The 17,934-nt window shown below is 38.2% G+C and overlaps 1 protein-coding gene across 9 annotated transcripts in view; it reads left to right on the top strand.

The window, feature by feature from the left end:
- TRPM3 (transient receptor potential cation channel subfamily M member 3) overlaps positions 1 to 17,934 on the top strand; it is a 426,369-nt gene that overhangs the window by 402,540 nt on the left and 5,895 nt on the right. For 6 of the 9 annotated variants that reach the window (XM_040656002.2, XM_040656006.2, XM_040656000.2 and 3 more), the window contains 4 exons: positions 1,079 to 1,289; positions 10,046 to 10,196; positions 10,759 to 10,958; positions 12,144 to 12,276. In XM_040656002.2, coding sequence (XP_040511936.1) covers positions 1,079 to 1,289; positions 10,046 to 10,196; positions 10,759 to 10,958; positions 12,144 to 12,276 — 695 coding nt within the window. The remainder of the gene's footprint in view (positions 1 to 1,078; positions 1,290 to 10,045; positions 10,197 to 10,758; positions 10,959 to 12,143; positions 12,277 to 17,934) is intronic. The other 3 variants (XM_040656007.2, XM_040656004.2, XM_040656001.2) reach the window with 1 other exon arrangement.

Raw genomic sequence — 17,934 nt, 5'->3', positions numbered from 1 at the left:
GGTTTAGAGTAATTTGGGTTGAACTTTGGCTGGAGACAAAAGTTACTTCCACAACTGTGAAAAAAAGCTCTGTCATAACACGTCTTATAAATAAAGGCCTGTAACCAAATGTAAAACTACAACTTCTTGAGGGACCTTAGCAGAGGCCTCACAGGACTCACATTTTTTTCACAATCAGTAGGTCCTATCTGTGCTGTACCTGTTAGATGCCCAGGGCTCTTCACTTTGCTCCACTCTCTGGAGGGCCTTACTAATACTGCTGGCACAGCTGCTCTTCTAATCTTCAGCTTCCACTCAGAACCTCCTAGGACTGATGTCCCACTTTTTCCAGGAACATTTTGAATGGGTAGACACTTTTTGCTGGCACTAATTAAAGTTGTGCATATGCTAATGAGGTATTCAGCAATGCAGAAGAATAGGTCTGAGTGTCTGTGTTAGCTGTATTTTTTTTTTTTTTTTTTTTTTTGGTAATATGGCATTTGTCAAACCCCAGCACCGGGCTGGTTTCTCATCCAGCCTGTATCACAGCTTTCCTTTCTCACTGGTTACCACTGTGGTGTCCCTTATGTTGTGATAACAGGCTGTTCTGCCACCCGTTACTCCTTATGTTAGATGCAGCTTCCTTCCTTTGCACCAAGACAATGAGTACCAGAAAATAAAATAATCCATTTCAGCCCTTTTGTTTTAGTACAGTTGTCAGTAGGCGCTTATAAACAATACATCATCTTGCAACCCTTACTCTGACCAGGCTATTGATGCCAGTGAACCTGTATTATTGTTCAGGCAACTGGTGTGACCAGATGGTAGTTTGTGTTTTCAGATCTATTCATAACATTTAAATTGCTCGTAAGAGCAACAGTGGGCAAAACCAATGACACAAGAATACCATTTTCCTTCTTTGAAAATGAAATGCTATGTGTAAAACTGAGGAGAAATTGTTTCTGAAAATTCTATTTTTGAGATTTAAACTTTTTTTTTTTTTTTTTTTTTTTTAGCACAGAATAATGGAAATATGGTCAAATACATTTAACTCTTGTCCCTTCTCTCTCTTTCTCTCTTTTCCTCTCGTAACATTCAGATGATAGATATGATGTATTTTGTCATCATCATGTTGGTGGTTCTGATGAGCTTCGGTGTCGCAAGACAAGCTATTCTCTTCCCAAATGAGGAGCCCTCATGGAAGCTGGCAAAAAACATTTTTTACATGCCTTACTGGATGATCTATGGGGAAGTGTTTGCAGACCAGATAGACCGTAAGCAAGTTTATGATTCTCATACACCAAAGTCAGGTATCCAACTTTGATCAGATGATGTCCTACTAGATTATGTGTATGTGCTCAATAAATGGCTCAGGATAGAGGACCCTTCATCACAGAGAGCTGTCACAAAATATTTTTACAGCTAATACTGGAGTGTCAATTATAGAATCTACTCCTGGCATCACTTTGCAATTATTTAACCAAAAAATTCTGTAATGCTAAATGATATTCCAAATAAGTAACATTTTAAATGTTTCCTTTTTACCTGTTGGTTAGTGGGGATACCCTCCCAGATATCTGTGATGAGTTCTTTGGTATATTTGAGACATAAAATGTCTCTTCATTTCTTTTCATCCATTTGTTTGATTTTAGACCTAAATGCTTTTAACCTAACTTCATACTGAGCATCAAATCTAATGTACAAGATTAGATCTTCAGTTCCTGCACCTCACAAGAACTAATCCGCTGTGTTTTCTTTTCCCTGTTACCTACTCACTGCCACCGCCCTAATGCTAAACTGAGTAATACAACTCTTTGGGGAGAATAGATACTTTATTTTGTTCTACTTATTTACTGGAAGGCAAAAGCATGCTCACATCAATGCAAACAGAACAAAAGCCAATACTTCATGTGCTATCTCCTCAGGATTCATTTGGCTAGTGATCAGTAAAATGCCAGTTTTCTATCTAAAATAAACCTCCTGGTGCTGCCCAGTGTATTATGCCAAAGGAGAAGGGTGGTCATGAGAAATGAGGCAGTAGATGACAAATGGAACAAAGTGTCACAGCCTGTCACTAGCAAACACCAACATGTAACTGATGTTCATCATTTCTACCTAAATGTGTGTAAATCTCGGCAGCATTTAGAAGTATCTCTTCCAGCAGCAAATGGCAGCCATTAAAACTCTATTTAAGGTATTTTTCTCCAATGCACCGTCTTAGAAAAGTGCAGTGTTTTCTTAATTTATCTCTGTTCACTATTGACAAAGTATGAATGGCAAAAGGTGTTGATTTTTTCCAAACTGGTTAATGTAATAACCATATCTGTACCACCATGAGTTACCCCAGATTACTCAGTTCGAGGTGGACAGAGGTGTACATATCACATGTCTGATATTTCAGCAGTTCCATGTTAATGTATTTTTCATGGATAGCACAGAATCACTACTGTGGATGCAGATGATGCCTCTTTTTTATGATCACTTTAACACTTTGTTGTCAGAGGCAGCATGACATGCTCAGAAGCATAAAAATACCTAAAATGACAGGGCTTCTCCCTGGGTTTAGTTTCTCACCTAATCCCCTCATTTTTATCCCTTTTCCTTTTCTTTTCTTTGTAAAAATTCATTTCATTCCAAAGACATAATAGTTTGGGGCTTAAAACTTCAGCCTGTGCCAAAGGCATAAGACAGTAATATTGGTTTATCCTTTAAAGCTGTGACTCCCATGCACAAGCAGAATTCTGCCTGTCCCTCTACAAGCAGCCATTTATTGATGTTGTACGAAGTAACTACCATAGTGCAACAGACATGGCAATTGGCTGAATAAGCAGTTCTTGGTACTTTTTTAATGAAGTGCTGATTATAGTTTAGAACCCCAAAACCTAAGAAACTAAAGTGTCTTTGAATGAAGTGTGGTTTTTAAGTATAAAAAGAGGGTGGCAGGCTCCATACCCTTGCATGAGGATTTAGGGGTGGTCTTGTTTGTTATTCAGAAGCACAACATTCAAACCTTGAAAAAACATGTGAGATAATTACATCTGAGACTTAGGGAAAGCAAAATTCCCAATGGCTTCAACCCCAGCTGTAAGTGTAGATGTGCTGTTCTTATGTCTTTGTCAAGGAAACTAGGAGTTGCAGTGAAAGCGGTGATGCCAGAATGAAAAGCAGCACCTAGTTCCTCCTTCCTGAGAGACAGATGACGCAGGGAATTAGAATCTGCCACTCTTTCAGCAAAATTATGTGCAATATGTCATGTCTATCTGAGGCTTGATTGTCTCAAGAAATTATACCACTGGAATAGACTGAGAGCACAAGCAAATGCCAGTGATGTTAGCTACACAATCAAAATTACCTGATTGGCACACAGAAAGTTTTATTAGGATGGTTACATTTTTTTCACTGTTTGGAAATTTGTTGTTATCAGTTTTCCAAGTTGTTCTAAGCTAAATCAGCCACTGTGTTCACGTGAGAGTACTACAGAGTTTGTACTTTCTCAAGTAAGATAAAAATTGTTCTGCTGCATCTAAACTACATTTGAATGTAGTTTAGCTTGAAGAAGATCACAATCATTCTTGCTGCTATAGCAAACCTAAAGAGTTTTTCATTTGTGATATTCTCTATATTTTTGTGCTTAATATTGAAACATTATTTGCAAGTCTGGGATTCAGCTAAAATGCTAATCTTGGAAGTGCATATACTTTTAAACCATGATCCTGGAGATTATCCAAGTCTTTCTGAGAAATGTACAAAAAAAAAAAAAAAGCATGTTTCTGTAAAATTTCTGACTTTGTTTTCTTTTCTTTCACGTTCTGTTGTTTTGTGAAGCATGCCATTAAGGCTGATCAGATGCAGTGTCTCAGTACATTTCATCAGCTGGAAGCCGGTCCATTCAGTGTGTCTGGTCTGATTTTTATCTGAACGCACTGCACTGTTAAAACATTAACTAAATTTCTCTCTAAAATAATGCATTTCTTACACGTTTTACCCATTCTGTCTGTATTCATTTCATATTTAAAATGCATATGTTAATTGGAGTGTGCATTTGTGTCTTGTTGGCATGAGATCCCACCTTCAACTCAAAAGTGAGGACAGAATTACGTCCTCACTTCTGGGAGTATGAGTGCGCTATTCAGTGGTATGGTTTATTAACAGTGGTGTACACAAGCACAATATTCCTACAAATTCCTGACTATCAACCAGTCATATTAAAAAATTATAATAAATTTAGAACTCAACTTATCATTTTAGGCGAATTCAACAACAACAACAAAAAGTAGAACCATTGTCAAAGTAGTTTCCTCTCAGACTGGAAGTTCATCACAGGCACATTAGCTCAGGGTGGGAGAGGGGTCTGAATCAGGAGCTGGTGATGGCTTCTGGAACTGTGAGATTGTCTCACTTTTAGGATGTCTTTCTTAGTGAGGCGCACCACTGTGCTGCCCCATGGGATCCAGATGATTTTGTGAACACCTGTGCAGGAGAAAACCCACAAATGCTGTAAAATCTCACCCCTGGTTTGCCTCACTTACTTAGTCATTTTGCTGTCAGTAGTAACCAAAAACTTCTGGAAATTGTTGTCACACGCAAAGGACTCTGTTTTCACCTTGTCAAGCTATCTGCCCATGCAGAATAATACAATTACATAGAAATACTGAAGAGAAAAAGATTATTCCAGGGAGTGAGTTTACTTGGTAGAAAATGTAGGTAGATGACAGAAATGGCAACATGAGAAATGGGGGTCACCTGGAGAAAATCAGCAGTAGACTACACACTTTCCTATATTCAGAAGGTGTAGCAACTAAGCATGCTGTTAGCCAGAATGGATTTGGGTTTGATTTTTCTCTCTTGGGGGGTTTGGGTTCTTCTTCAGATGTGCCTGTTGTCTCACATGTCAGATTTGCATCTGGATTTTCTTTCCAGCTGACAGCATTTCAAGTGCCATCTGGACTCTGAGGATCAGTCTGACTTGTGTTTGTCCCATGTGCCTCATTGAAAAATCCCATATTTTTGAAGAGAAGATGGGGCTTCCCTTTCTTGCTTGCTTGCTTACGTTGGAGCAATGCCAAGTAACCAGAATGCCATTGTTTCAGTAGAATATGAAAGACACGTTATTATGCATAGGCTTCAATTGTTCTTGAACTTAAGAGGAAAATATAATTAATACAAAAGGCCTTTATTTAAATTCCTTACATTTCATAGCCTCCTAGAATTTATTTCAGTTCTCAAAGGTTTCTAACCATAGATTAGAATTTTATACTAAATTCTATACAATCTTAAAGGTTTCATCCTTTGTTTCTCTCCACAGGAGCTTTGTATAAGGGTTGTCATTTGCATAGATCATTCTGGAATTAGAAGTATCAGAGCAGCTTTGCACAAACAGAATAAATCATGCCTTTTTTTTTTTTTTTCTTCATCTGTGTTGCAAGTCTGTAGCACAGGCAATATTTTTAGCCTTGTTAGACAAAGGCAGAGGATAATATTTTGTACCACCTACACACCGTTTTGAGAGTCTCTCTGGCCTGAGCTGCAGCAGTCTTCCCTTTCCTAGCACTCCTCTGAGGTTCCATTTGTTTGGATGTTTTGATGCAGGGAGGAGGAGGGAGAAAGCACTAGAGAGAACAAGAAGAGTAAAGAGATTTACTATACATTATAATCAAAATACCATGAGATAGGAGAGATGTTTTGGTGTCATTTCAGTGTGGCTGAAAGCAAGAAGCAATTTATAAGGTCACAGTGCCATGGTTAAAGTGACTTTCTTGAAATAATGAGACACTTTACAGTTCCCTGGGTGCCGACGAAGAGAGTAATGATATGAAATTCAGAGTTCCCAGGGTTCAGTATTTTGTCTACCAGTGAAGAACTGGACAGCCCTGGGCAGCTCATGTAGCCTTTTTTCAGCATTTACTGACTTGGCAAGCTAGTAAGCTAGCTTAGACATTTGAATAAAAAATTATAAAATTCTTTCACATCCTTTGGGTTCATGCATATCAAAATTGGAAGGATCTATCTACTTATAAGAAGGATGATGAAAGCACATTTAAAATGCCCAGACTCTAAAAAAATAAAATAAAATAAAATAAAATAAAACTAATTAAAAAAATTGGCGGGTGCTAATTTCTTATTTGCACTTATTGGTTTCCATATTCTTAAGAATTGTGATCATATTAACCCATTCAGAATTTTCCATGATTTCAAATGAAATTCTATTGTGAAAGTGGCATCCATTTTTACATGAAAATTTCCATCAAAGGTAAAAAGATATTTGGTAAAAGAAGTGCACAGTTACGCACTTTCCTCTCTCCATTATTTACCACTACCACTTCGGAAGGCTGCAGCTGGGGAAAGAGTCATGCCACAAAAATCTGCAAGCGTTGTTGCTCAAGCCCTCCACCCAACGCACAGTAAAAGTGATCGGTGCCCATGTGGTGAGAGTGATTACACCAGGGAAACAAATCCTTCCCAAGCTTTGCTATTTCTGTAGTCTGAAGTACACAGATATATGGGCTGCTGCTTTTTGCTTTGCACCAATTTCCTGGCCAGGAAAGAGGAAGGGCTAGGTATGTAGCAGGAAGGGCCCACACAGGAAACTGTAAAGAGGAGCCAGGAAGGAAAAATAAGCATAGGGGCAGACTATGAAATGGGAAACAAAAGATACAAAAATTATGTAAAACCACAGATGTCAGGGTGCAGTATTTGAATGCTGTGTGAATCTAATACATGGAATTGAAATTAAAATTCCAACCAGTTACCATTTTTAAAAGCCTGACGCCAGAGCATAATGGCCTACCTACATCCAGTGATCTGTAGGTATCGGTCTGCCTGGGGTTTTCAGTTACCTGGAGCACGCATGTAGTTATACTAGCAGAGTTTCCTTTAATGAAGCATTTTACCAGAGTTAAGTACTCTACGTATTTTTGCTAGAGCAAGGCTGCAATGTAAAAAGATAGGAATGTATTTCCGTACATGTTAAAACTGTTCTTTGAAAAAGTTTGTCACCACAGTGTGTTATTGCACATACTCTAAAAAATCCTGCATTTCTCAAAATACAATTAAACTCATCAAGCAGAATTCTAATTTCTTAAATGTAAACAAGCATCTTCATTATCAAAAAAAGAATATCATTGCTATTCTTCACCACCTGCCAGGTTCCCCTAACAAAGAGACAAACGTATGTTTCTTGTTTTCTGGGAATATTTGTTTTTAACACTTTCTTTTATGGTGGGAAAACTGTCCTTTAAAATTAATGTTATAATTTAAAGATGAAATAAGATGTTCATTTCAGTCATATGCATTAGAACACAGGCTTCAGCATTTTGGACGCACATCACAGATTTTCTTATGCAGCTAAGATTTGAAGATTGAGTGTTGGCTCAGATCTACATGAAGCAAGGCAGGAGATTAGTATTTGCTATTATAACTGTTTCTCCAACAGAACTGACAAGACAGAAAAATTTTACAAACTCCCAGAACAAGCCAAACACTGATCAATGTACAGGAAAGATGATGGAGGCTTATATGTGTAGAAACTCTATTGTGGCCATCACAGTGTGGTATAAACTAACAGGGATGCATTAGTGGCATTCTGAATACCCCAGGGTAGGCCAACAAATCTGGATAAATCATTTCTGTCTTAATAGCTTTTCAGAGAGAGGCTTATAGATGAAAATCTTTTTTTTAATTGAAATTTGTAATAATAAAATATATCTAGACTGTAGGCTGAGTTTTTTTTAATATATCTTTGATCTAAAATTTAGAATATGCTTTTCAGAATTTTCTCATTACTACAAAAGACATTATTTGTTCTCTGATTTAGCATACGGAAAAGCAACAGGTTTCATCAACTTCTAAAGCGATTGCTGCATTCCTGATGAAATCATGACAGGTTTTGGTGCTGTATTACTGTATCATGTTGGCCTTTGTAGCTCTGAATCAACGTGTGAGTTAACATTTCCACATAAACAGAAATGCCTCACTTTGAGTACCAATACCGTGTTGATTATCCCAATTTCTGTTGGATGAAGCCTGGATGAAGATTTCTAGCCCAGGAAATCCATCAGTATTTTGTATGTGAATGACATACAAAATGAATCAACAGAATCACAGGGGTTGGAAGGGACTTCTAGAGATCATCGTGTCCAAACCCCTGCTAAAGCAGGTTCTCTAAAGCTGGTGGCACAGGAAAGCATCCAGGTGGGTTTTGAATATCTCCAGAGGAGACCCCACAGCCTCTCTGGGCAGCTTGTTCCAGTGCTCTGTCATCCTGATAGTAAGGAAATTCTTCCCCATATTTGTATGGAACTTCCTGTGCATGTCATGTCCTGTTGCTGAGCAGCAATGAAAAGAGCCTGGCTCAATCCATGTGACATGCACTGTTTAGATATGCATAAGCATTGATAAGATCCCCTTTCAGCCTTCTTTTCTCCAGAACAACAGATGCATATTACTCAAACTTTCATCATAAGATACTTCAGGCACCTCATCATCCTCATAGCCCCCCGCAGAACTCTCTCTAGAAGTTCCCTGTCTAGAAGCCACTGCTTGGAGCAGAGCAGGAAGCACAAAATCAGTACAAAATTAAAAGACCTCCAATGTGATATTTTTCCAAGAAATAATGAAATACTTACATTCACACTGCTCCAGTAATAAAACGTATTTCTGTAAGGAAGAAGCAGTACAGATACTGTGGGTCCAAAGCAGAACTGCTTGCAAAAGTACTTGGCTTTGCCATTTCTTCTTATGTGAGTAGAATACTTCAGGAGATAGCTGATATCTAATGGAATATGTACCCTTCGGCCCATCTTGCTGTATTGCTAATAACACATCTGTACATATTGCCCAAAAACAAGCACCCATCTCTCAAATAATATCATATGACTGTCATCACAGTCACCCACAGCAGAATCCCTTGCTCCTTAAATCAAGGTCAGAAGGACTATTTTGATTAAAATATTTGATATTGGATACCGTAGGTGTTTTGACATGGGATGAGGTTTCACAAAACGTACAGCATTTGCAAGGTTTGTTGTCCATTAAGGCAGGGGGAAATGGACAAGGGGAAGATAGCCACAACACTGAGCAAATTCAACTAAGATGGTTGTATATGTAAGCTGCTTCTTTGATTTTTTTTCTTGAAGAGCTAATTAAAAAAGTACTATGGACCATTAGGGTAGCATGAAGCTAGGAGATGATAAGCTGAACCCACGCTTCCAAATGCGGCTATACAAATCTTCCACCAGATCACAAAGGCAAACAAGCAAAAAAAGAAAAGAAAAGCACTTCATAATATTTTCATCCTCTTTGCTTCAGTTCTAAAACACTAAGAAGGAGATCTTTTAGGTTCCGAAACATCCAGAGAAGAAACAGGTGGCAACTCAGCTGTCTATACGTCCCATTACCTGGCACAGCAAAGACTTTAAAATTTCCCCCAAGATTTCTAGGAGTGTGGTCAAAAGTCTATAATAGGAATGCAGTCAAAAGTCCATATTTGCAAACAGCCATTATGAATACTTCCCAGAGAGGCTCTGGGCAGTGCAGCTCACAGGAGTATATGTATTCTTTATTGTCATGTATTTGTTTTTCTTTATGCTATTTTTCAGATCTCTATTGAAAGAAAAATTAAAAAAAATAACAAAAAGACTAAATTTTCACCATTAAAAAGAAAAAAAAAAGCAAACATGCTAGCTTTTTGCAGGATTAAGCATTTTGATCATTTCATTGGCACAGCCACAAATTACTACAGAGTCCTAAGATATTTTAGCTATATGGAACAGGCAGCTTACTCACAAAGACAAATGTCCTGAAATTTCAGAGTGGAATATCTTGATATTCATGGCAGATAACACACAGCATCAAAAACTGCAGCTTGTAAAATCTGTGATAAATTTGACAAGCATGTGATCACCACCACCTATAGCAAGTGCAAATTTCTTGGGGGGAGCATCAATACCACTGTTTGGAAGATATTGCTTTGGCAGGCAGACCTTCATAAATATTTAAATATTTCTGTATAAAGCAGTGAAAAAATAAGATTCATTCCTGTTTTGCTCTTTTGCGTTTTCGTTCCCAGCTCCTTGTGGTCAAAATGAAACTAGAGAAGATGGCAAGATAATCCAGCTGCCTCCTTGCAAGACAGGAGCATGGATTGTTCCTGCCATCATGGCCTGTTACCTCTTGGTTGCAAACATCCTTTTGGTGAACCTCCTGATTGCTGTTTTCAAGTGAGTGACACATTGCAAAGAATGGATGTGGGGAGGGCAGGGGCATTATTTATGGTGTTAGAAAGCAGCTGAGCTTCTGACTCTAATGAGAGCCATTTTTCAGAGGATATGAGAGTGAGAAGGTATAAAGTAGTAGCTTGTCTCCAGGGAGTGAGGAAAGTGCCAAGTTTTTCTCATTGTCTCATTTCCAAGGACAGACACCTGATGAGAGCAAGAGCAGAAAAGCCAAATATGTTAAGTTCAGTGATGGCATCACTCACTCCCAATATAGAAAATGAGAATAAAAATATTTTCCTCTCATTTTGTTGCCATAAGACTAACTGGTTGCACTGAGCAAGAGTGAACAGTAGTAACATAATTCTGAAATGATTGATTGCCACTGTGCTTTACTGAAGAACAAACTTATTTAGCCCTTTTCTTTTGTTCTTTCCTTTTCTGCATGACAAGGAAACATTTGCCACTGCTAGTGAAATGTGTATAATTAGGGTGCTGTCATTTCATTTTTGGCAAAATACCCAAAAATGCTTGAATCTGATGTTATTTTCCTCTCCTTGCCTTCTAGCAACACATTTTTTGAAGTCAAATCTATATCCAACCAAGTGTGGAAGTTTCAAAGGTATCAGCTAATCATGACATTTCATGAAAGGCCAGTTCTCCCACCACCTCTGATCATTTTCAGCCATATGACGATGATATTCCAGCACCTCTGCTGTAGATGGCGGAAACACGAAAGCGACCCGGATGAGAGAGACTACGGATTAAGTAAGCTTTCAACAATTTACAGACATTCCAATGCCCTGCTCAGTATCCAGTGTTTGATGTGAACAAAGGCTAACCCCAGCATTTTGATAACCTTCTCAGCAGAGAACTATTAAATGCAAGTTCCTACCTAATTCAGTTCATTTTACTTGCATTACCTAACTCTTAGTTCCCCTCGCAGCATTAATGAGGTGGTGTTGTCCCTAGACTTTTTGGTTTGCTTCAAGGTAATGAGTTTTGTTTTGCTATTGCTAGAGGTCTGTTAGTGCTGGAATACCTCTCATAGTTCTTAACACTTCCGGATCTTTCGTTTTATTGTCAAAAATATGGAGATAGCATTCCTATTTTTTTTGAGTAAACAGCACATATGTTCCTTCAACACACATTTTGCCTAGATAAATTGAGAGATAGTGAGGAGTAGTTATTTTATAGACACATGTTCTCTCCTTGACATTGATTCCAACTGGGGGAGTGGTTTCTCCAGACACTTTAATAAGAACTCCTATAAACATGATGGAAAGCCTGCCAGATTATTTTGATAACATTTTCACCTCTCTTCCTTATCTAATTCTTAAAAGTAGAAGATATCCACCTCCCCTAGTGTGGATGACAGAAGTAGGGAGCTAGGGGATGTGCACCTCTTCCCAGCTTTAGCCCATGCCACAGCCCACTTCTTTACAAGAGTGGAGCTGGAGCCCTGTGATGGCACCAGAGATGCCAGCACAACCAGACTGCTCTCCTCCCATCCACATCACAGTGTGTCTACCATAGCCTTTACTGTTGCATGCAGATTTCACCTTTTGCCACATCAAGCAGACCCTGTGTACAATCATATTCCTTTCCTAGCAGGTCTTCTGATTTAATTAAATTTTTATTAGCTTACAGGTGGAGTTTGTTTCCCACTATGTCTCCTGGTCTGTACCAACAGTTGTGTTTAAATCTCATGCAACAAAAAACACTCTCATGTTCACAAAGTGTTTGCCTGCTTAAGTGTTGCTGTCTCCAGAAGCATATATAATCTAAGCCACCAGTTTGGTAATTAGCTGCATCTCTCTGCTTTCATACCAAAACACCAGAATTTGAAACCCACTTCTGAAAATTTAGTCCAGGATTCTTCAGTGAGAAGAGTGTCCTGACTTTCACATTTGTGTTTTTTCCAAATTCACTTCTTTTCCATTGTTTCCACAGAACTTTTCATAACTGAGGATGAATTGAAAAAAGTCCACGATTTTGAAGAGCAGTGCATAGAAGAATATTTTAGAGAGAAGGACGACAGATTCAATTCTTCCAATGACGAAAGAATCCGTGTCACTTCAGAAAGGTGCACTTTGTTTGTTCTCTCATATGTTGATCTAGAAATATATCTCCATTGCCACTCTCATCCCCTCTTTTTCTTTAAAAGGGAAACATTTGAGGTAGTTTTTAATAAATATGAACAAAAAAGTAGAAGGATACAAGGTGGGGAAATTTTCTCTTCTCTTTTTTTTTCTTCTTCACTAGAGGAAACGTTCCTCAAAGTTTTGAAGACTTCAAGTCATTTAACCAGCTGTAATGGTATGCAAATAGAATAGTGTGACAAGTGCAAGTTCTTCCATTTCAGTTTACAAAGCAGACTTTAAGGACACAAGTGGTCAGAACACAGTGGAAGGGTAAATGAGTGTTCCTCAATGGGAACTATAGATAGCCACTGAGATACTGACCTGCTACTCCCTGAGATAGTGAAGGAGCCTTGTTTCAGGGTAGTCTTGCCAGGTTAATTGGTTCCTTTGAGAGAAACAGATATCTTGCCATAAATTTCAAAGGAACTAGACGTTTCACCGACACCAGTAAAACACAGAGAAGACTAATGAAATATACGAGTTTAGTGAAAGTTGCCAGTCTTCAACAGTCGTAAAATTCATGGATCTGTTAATCTCCTATAGCGTTTACATCCTTTTGTCATATAGCAGCTAAGCAACAGAGCTAAATTTTGAAGACAGATTTTGTTGTTTGATGCATGGCACTGTTGCCAATAAATATTCCAGGGTAATATTCTGTCAGATATTCATAAAACTTGAGAACCACTGAATGCTCTGTACTCTGAATACTCTACTTCACCCTGAATGCATCTCTATGTGATTGGGCAAGTAGTCTTTGTAATTGATTACATAGCTGTAACACTCTTCTGCTTACCTGTAATCTTCCAGTACAACCCCTAATGCAGCTATGCCCAGAATATGTTTCCTAGAGGTAAAAAAGTATAATTTTAATTTGTTTTTTAATAAATCCCAGAGCAGGAATAGCAAATGTAATCACCCAGGTTAAAGAAGAATGAATTCTGCTGGAATCAGAATATAATCATCTGCATTCCTGTAAACAGCACTCTCGATACTCATATTTTAGGGAAAGGTATTAGAGAGGAAGTGTGGTAAAGCATGGAATAGCTTCCTTATAAGGAATGTCCAAGTAATCCAACAGTATTCTGTCTGGAAGAGACAAATCAGAAATGAATTGATAGAGATCTACGCAGCTCTGAGTGCAAGGAGTGGGTGAGCAGAAATCAATTGCTGTCTGTCCAGGAACCAGAAATAGGAGAGCAACAGATTAATCTAGCAGGAGACTGTTCAAAATAAATGAAAACAGGTGATTTTTTTCATGCAGTAAATAATAGAACAAAATGAAAATGATGGAATCTAAAAGAAGATGATTATGTCAGTTAAAAGTCTTCACTGATTAACACGCAGACCAGACAAATCTCTGTAAGAGAAATGATGTAAGGACTGCAGAGATCTAAGCTGAAAATGGCTGGAAACTGGAAAATGTAAAGAAGAAAAATTACATATGCTTCAGAGAAAGACAGTGAGCTAAACTGATCTGTGGTTTGAGGTTCTTGTGTTCTGACAGACCAGAAATGAGAGAACTAACCTGAACATGGTAAATGCATAGTCAAATCTCTGTTCAGCCATAGCTTTACTTTTGGTAACCAAGGAAATACGAGGTATGTTTGAAGCCTCTGTAAATAAGGAGTAACCTGGAACCTCCTCTACATTAAGGCAAGTGCTCATAGTACGGAGAAACAAATATGTAACTGTTGTCTTTGCACTTTGTTTTGGCCCTATTTTATTACAGTAAGGGAGCACTTCCCTTTACTATAAATGGAATGACTTAAAGCAGCTCATTCCAGAGGAGAGTTCATGATTATGAGTCCTAATTGAAGACAAGCATGTGAGACTCAAAGAGAAATAATTCTTTAAAAAGTGTCTTAAATAACATGCACTTTAAGAACCAGACTCACAGATCTGATATTTTGCCTGCAGTTATGGTTGGGCATGTAACCTTTACAGTGTTTTGAATCTAAAAAAAGAAACTTACTTTTTCCAACTTATTGAACATCCAGATATTTAAAATACAGCCTCATAGTTTCCTCATAGAGATGTTTGTGTACAGTTAACAAGATGTGAAGCAAAAAAAAAAAAAAGGAGAGACAGAATGTGCAGTCTACAGTTTCTGTTTCGATGTCCTGTCTTTAGCCTTTAGTATTAGACCAAACACAGTACCTACATTATAGTCATGAGATCATCAGCCTAGTTAGCTAGCCAGTTAACTCAACTTTACATGGGGTAAAATTGAACCAGAATACCTGAGAAGTTGTGTGGTTTTTTTTCTGCACTTCCTTTTGTAGGAAGCTGAGGATGCTGCTAGGCTGGAGGAGAAATAGGAACTGGGACAATGTCTGAGTTACATATCTGTACACAGACTGCTCACAGCCTTCCCTCTCCTCCAGGCATCTGTGATACACTTAACTCCCAGGAATGTTTACAACATTCCCTTGAGCAGCTTCTACCTGCAGTTGGATCTACCAGCATGCCCTCCGGGCTACCTGAAGGAAGAGCAGCTGCATGCCATTGGTGCAAAGCCCAGTAACCCTGGAAGAAGGATTAGGGAGCTAGCACTGGAAGGGAAAAAGGAGACAGGAATAGTCTTGCCTTGAAGATCAGCCTAGATAGGTCTCAGAGACAAGGAGGAGCTCAGAAAAATGAGAGAACAAGATGTGTTTTTTCTTGCTGCAGTGGACTGGATCTAAATAAGCAATTTCAGCTACAGTCTCTGTGGCTGCGCTGAGTCAGGATCACAGTACCTTGCCACCTAAAACGTGCAACAGTTTATATTCTCACCTTGGAACAGTCCACCCTGACATCCTGTGGGATCTGTGTGGATTCAGCAAATGCCTTGCCATTCTTACTGCAAAGACCACCACAGAGTTATCCAGAGCTGGTGTCACCACACAGAATCCCTCCTTTATCCGACTTTTTCACATTCCAAGATGAAAACATGAAACCACTCTTGACGTTTGTCCTTCCTTGCTAGCCACAACCTTACATGGACACACGGAAGTAGCTCTGAATTAATGACACACAGCAGTGGAAGTGATTGATTACGATAAAATAAACAAGCTCTAAGGTTATGTCTTCAGCAGATTTATCAGAAAGGCAAATCTTAAGAGAATCTTTTGGAGGCCAGAGAGGAAAGTAAAGTTGAACTATTTCACTTTGCTGCTACAGAAGAATCACAGTTTTCTATAGAAAACTTATCACTGTGATGCTTTCAGTGGCACTTTTTGACCAGTGCAGAGACAAGATAATATGTAATATGATCAAAAAGACCACACTGCGTTTCTTAATTCGGTATAAAGCCCCCAAAACAATCTCTTTGATAGGCATTTTTCCCTTATGGCCAAGGCTTCACCCCTTGTTGACTCCAAAATGAGCAAGTTCTCATCCCAGTAGTATTGAAGCATCACATAAACTGGTTGGAGTAGACATTATGATGTTATCTTTGGTATTGTATGGTATTCAGTACTGTAGCTTCTTAACACTGTACAGTCCTCAGTGCAATTACACTAACGGCATCCGTGAATGAAGACATAGCTGTTACCCTGGTTTCAGATACAGCAAACTGAAGTGCACAAAAACAGATCAGAACTGGTAAAAAGGTCAATACTGCGCCTAGAAGATCAGGTCATAAGTGCAAAGTTGGGCTAGGAAGGATCTGTGAATCTCACCATGTCTCTCTGCAATCATAGTTTAGAAATCTTAGGCTCCAGATGGGAAAGCAGCTGGGACAACTGAATACCCTTAATCTGCTGAAACCATCATGCCTGGGAAAAGTGGCTTGCCACTTAAACAAGTAATGCCTAACCAAAAAAAATCAGGACAAGTATCATTACTCTGTTAGAAGCTTGAGAAATGCTTTCAGAAGGAGAAAACCATTCAACAATCACCTATTAAGTCCCACTTTAAGGGACTTTCAATGTCTGCAGCCTTTTCAGCAGTTGAAAAGGATTTTGAAGACATAAAGGATGCCTGAAAAATGGACATAGGTCTACAAAGGGACTTGTGAACCTAATTCTAGCATTCAGTTAATGGTCTAATTCAGTTAAAAGGTCTAATTCTGAAAAGAGCGCCTTGCTCCCATTAAATCACTACTTCAATTAAATTATAAATGAACAGTTGCAGAGAGGTTAAAAATTACTGTAACCAAAGTGAATGCCAGTAACAGCCATCATCTCCCAAATCATAATTAAAAAGGTTGGTCACATAAGATGTAACACCTTTGTCAGTTTCTGTTTTTCCCAGTTACTGAATATTGTGTTCAGCTAATTTGTTTGGTTTTCTATTAGACACTTATGAGCTTAAAAAAAAAAAAAAAAAACACTGAATACACAATTAGATATATCCTCCTCTTTTTTTTGTTCTCATGCCCATCTGCTAGGATACCTTGGCATCCTCTCATACATTGGATAAATCTTGCTGTAAGGAAAGGCACAGGTGCAATGGAGGCATCATACTTGGATATTGTGAGATTTGCCAAAAGGCTTCTGCACCTCCAATACACACAGAAAAAAAAAATCTAAAGAAAAGCTTGAACATTCTTATTTTGAAATAGTCTTTTAATTCAAAACTGTTCCTGAAGGAAACCTAGCTTTGACTGTCTGTTTGCTGTCAAATACAGAACAGTAGAACATTTCACTTATTAAAGCATTTTAAGGTCCAGATAATGGCTGTGTTTCTCCATATCTTCTTATGCCCTTAGTGTTTGGATGGTGTGATTTTACCGTATTTCTAGTAGGATTATTCCCAGAGCATGTTGCTGCTCAGTGTGCTGATTGACTGCAGAACCGAGCATTACATTAACACAAGAATATCACTGATTAAAAGTATGCATATTTGTTTGAAAGATCTGGGAGTGAACACATGTCAAACATATAACAAAAAATTGACTACAGTCAGGTAATAGCTTTTGGTTTGAGGGACATCACCATCACTTGAGTTTTCTTTTTATGAATACAAATTACATAGCTAGGCCTCATCCCAATAAATACATGTAGGAACTTCCCAGCTATCAATGAACATATGTTGTTACCCTTTGTTTCTGTATTCTTTACCTCACTACATTTCTAGACAAATTTCCCTCTACTATTGATGTGATCTGTGGTTAGTTCCATAGCAAACAACAGACGACGTAGCCCAGAAACCTCTCTTTGACTTGTCCAGAAATGTCACCAGTCTTACCCTGTGTCCAAAAAAATACTGTTCTTTAGTCCATGAGGTAACTCAGATTGTTTAGTATGTATAGCAGCCCTAAAACTGTCAAGTCATATCTGTCATCATCATCAAGAAGTTATTATGGAATCTGAATGTGTGGTCAGGCACTCAATTATTAGCTGATAAATATTTCAGGAGTCTATTTTTCATAAAAGAACAGTTTAGATAACTAATAACATGAGGGAAAATTCAACTATTTCTAATATAAAGTGCTCTCTTACTATAGAATTATATCCTGTGCTTGTAATAACATTAATCTGTTTTGTTGGAGGAAGATGATAGAAGAGGTAGACAAGTGTTTGAATAATAGTAAGCTGAGTAAAAAGAGATTATTTGAAACTATAGGTTTATTTCTTAGCAGAGGTCTTAGCTTACTTGATCATTCATCCATTTAA

This window comes from Gallus gallus, chromosome Z, assembly GCF_016699485.2.
Source record: "Gallus gallus isolate bGalGal1 chromosome Z, bGalGal1.mat.broiler.GRCg7b, whole genome shotgun sequence".
NCBI classification, from domain to species: Eukaryota; Metazoa; Chordata; class Aves; order Galliformes; family Phasianidae; genus Gallus; species Gallus gallus.
Note: the sequence above shows the minus strand (reverse complement) of the source record. Positions and strands in the feature narration are given on the sequence as shown.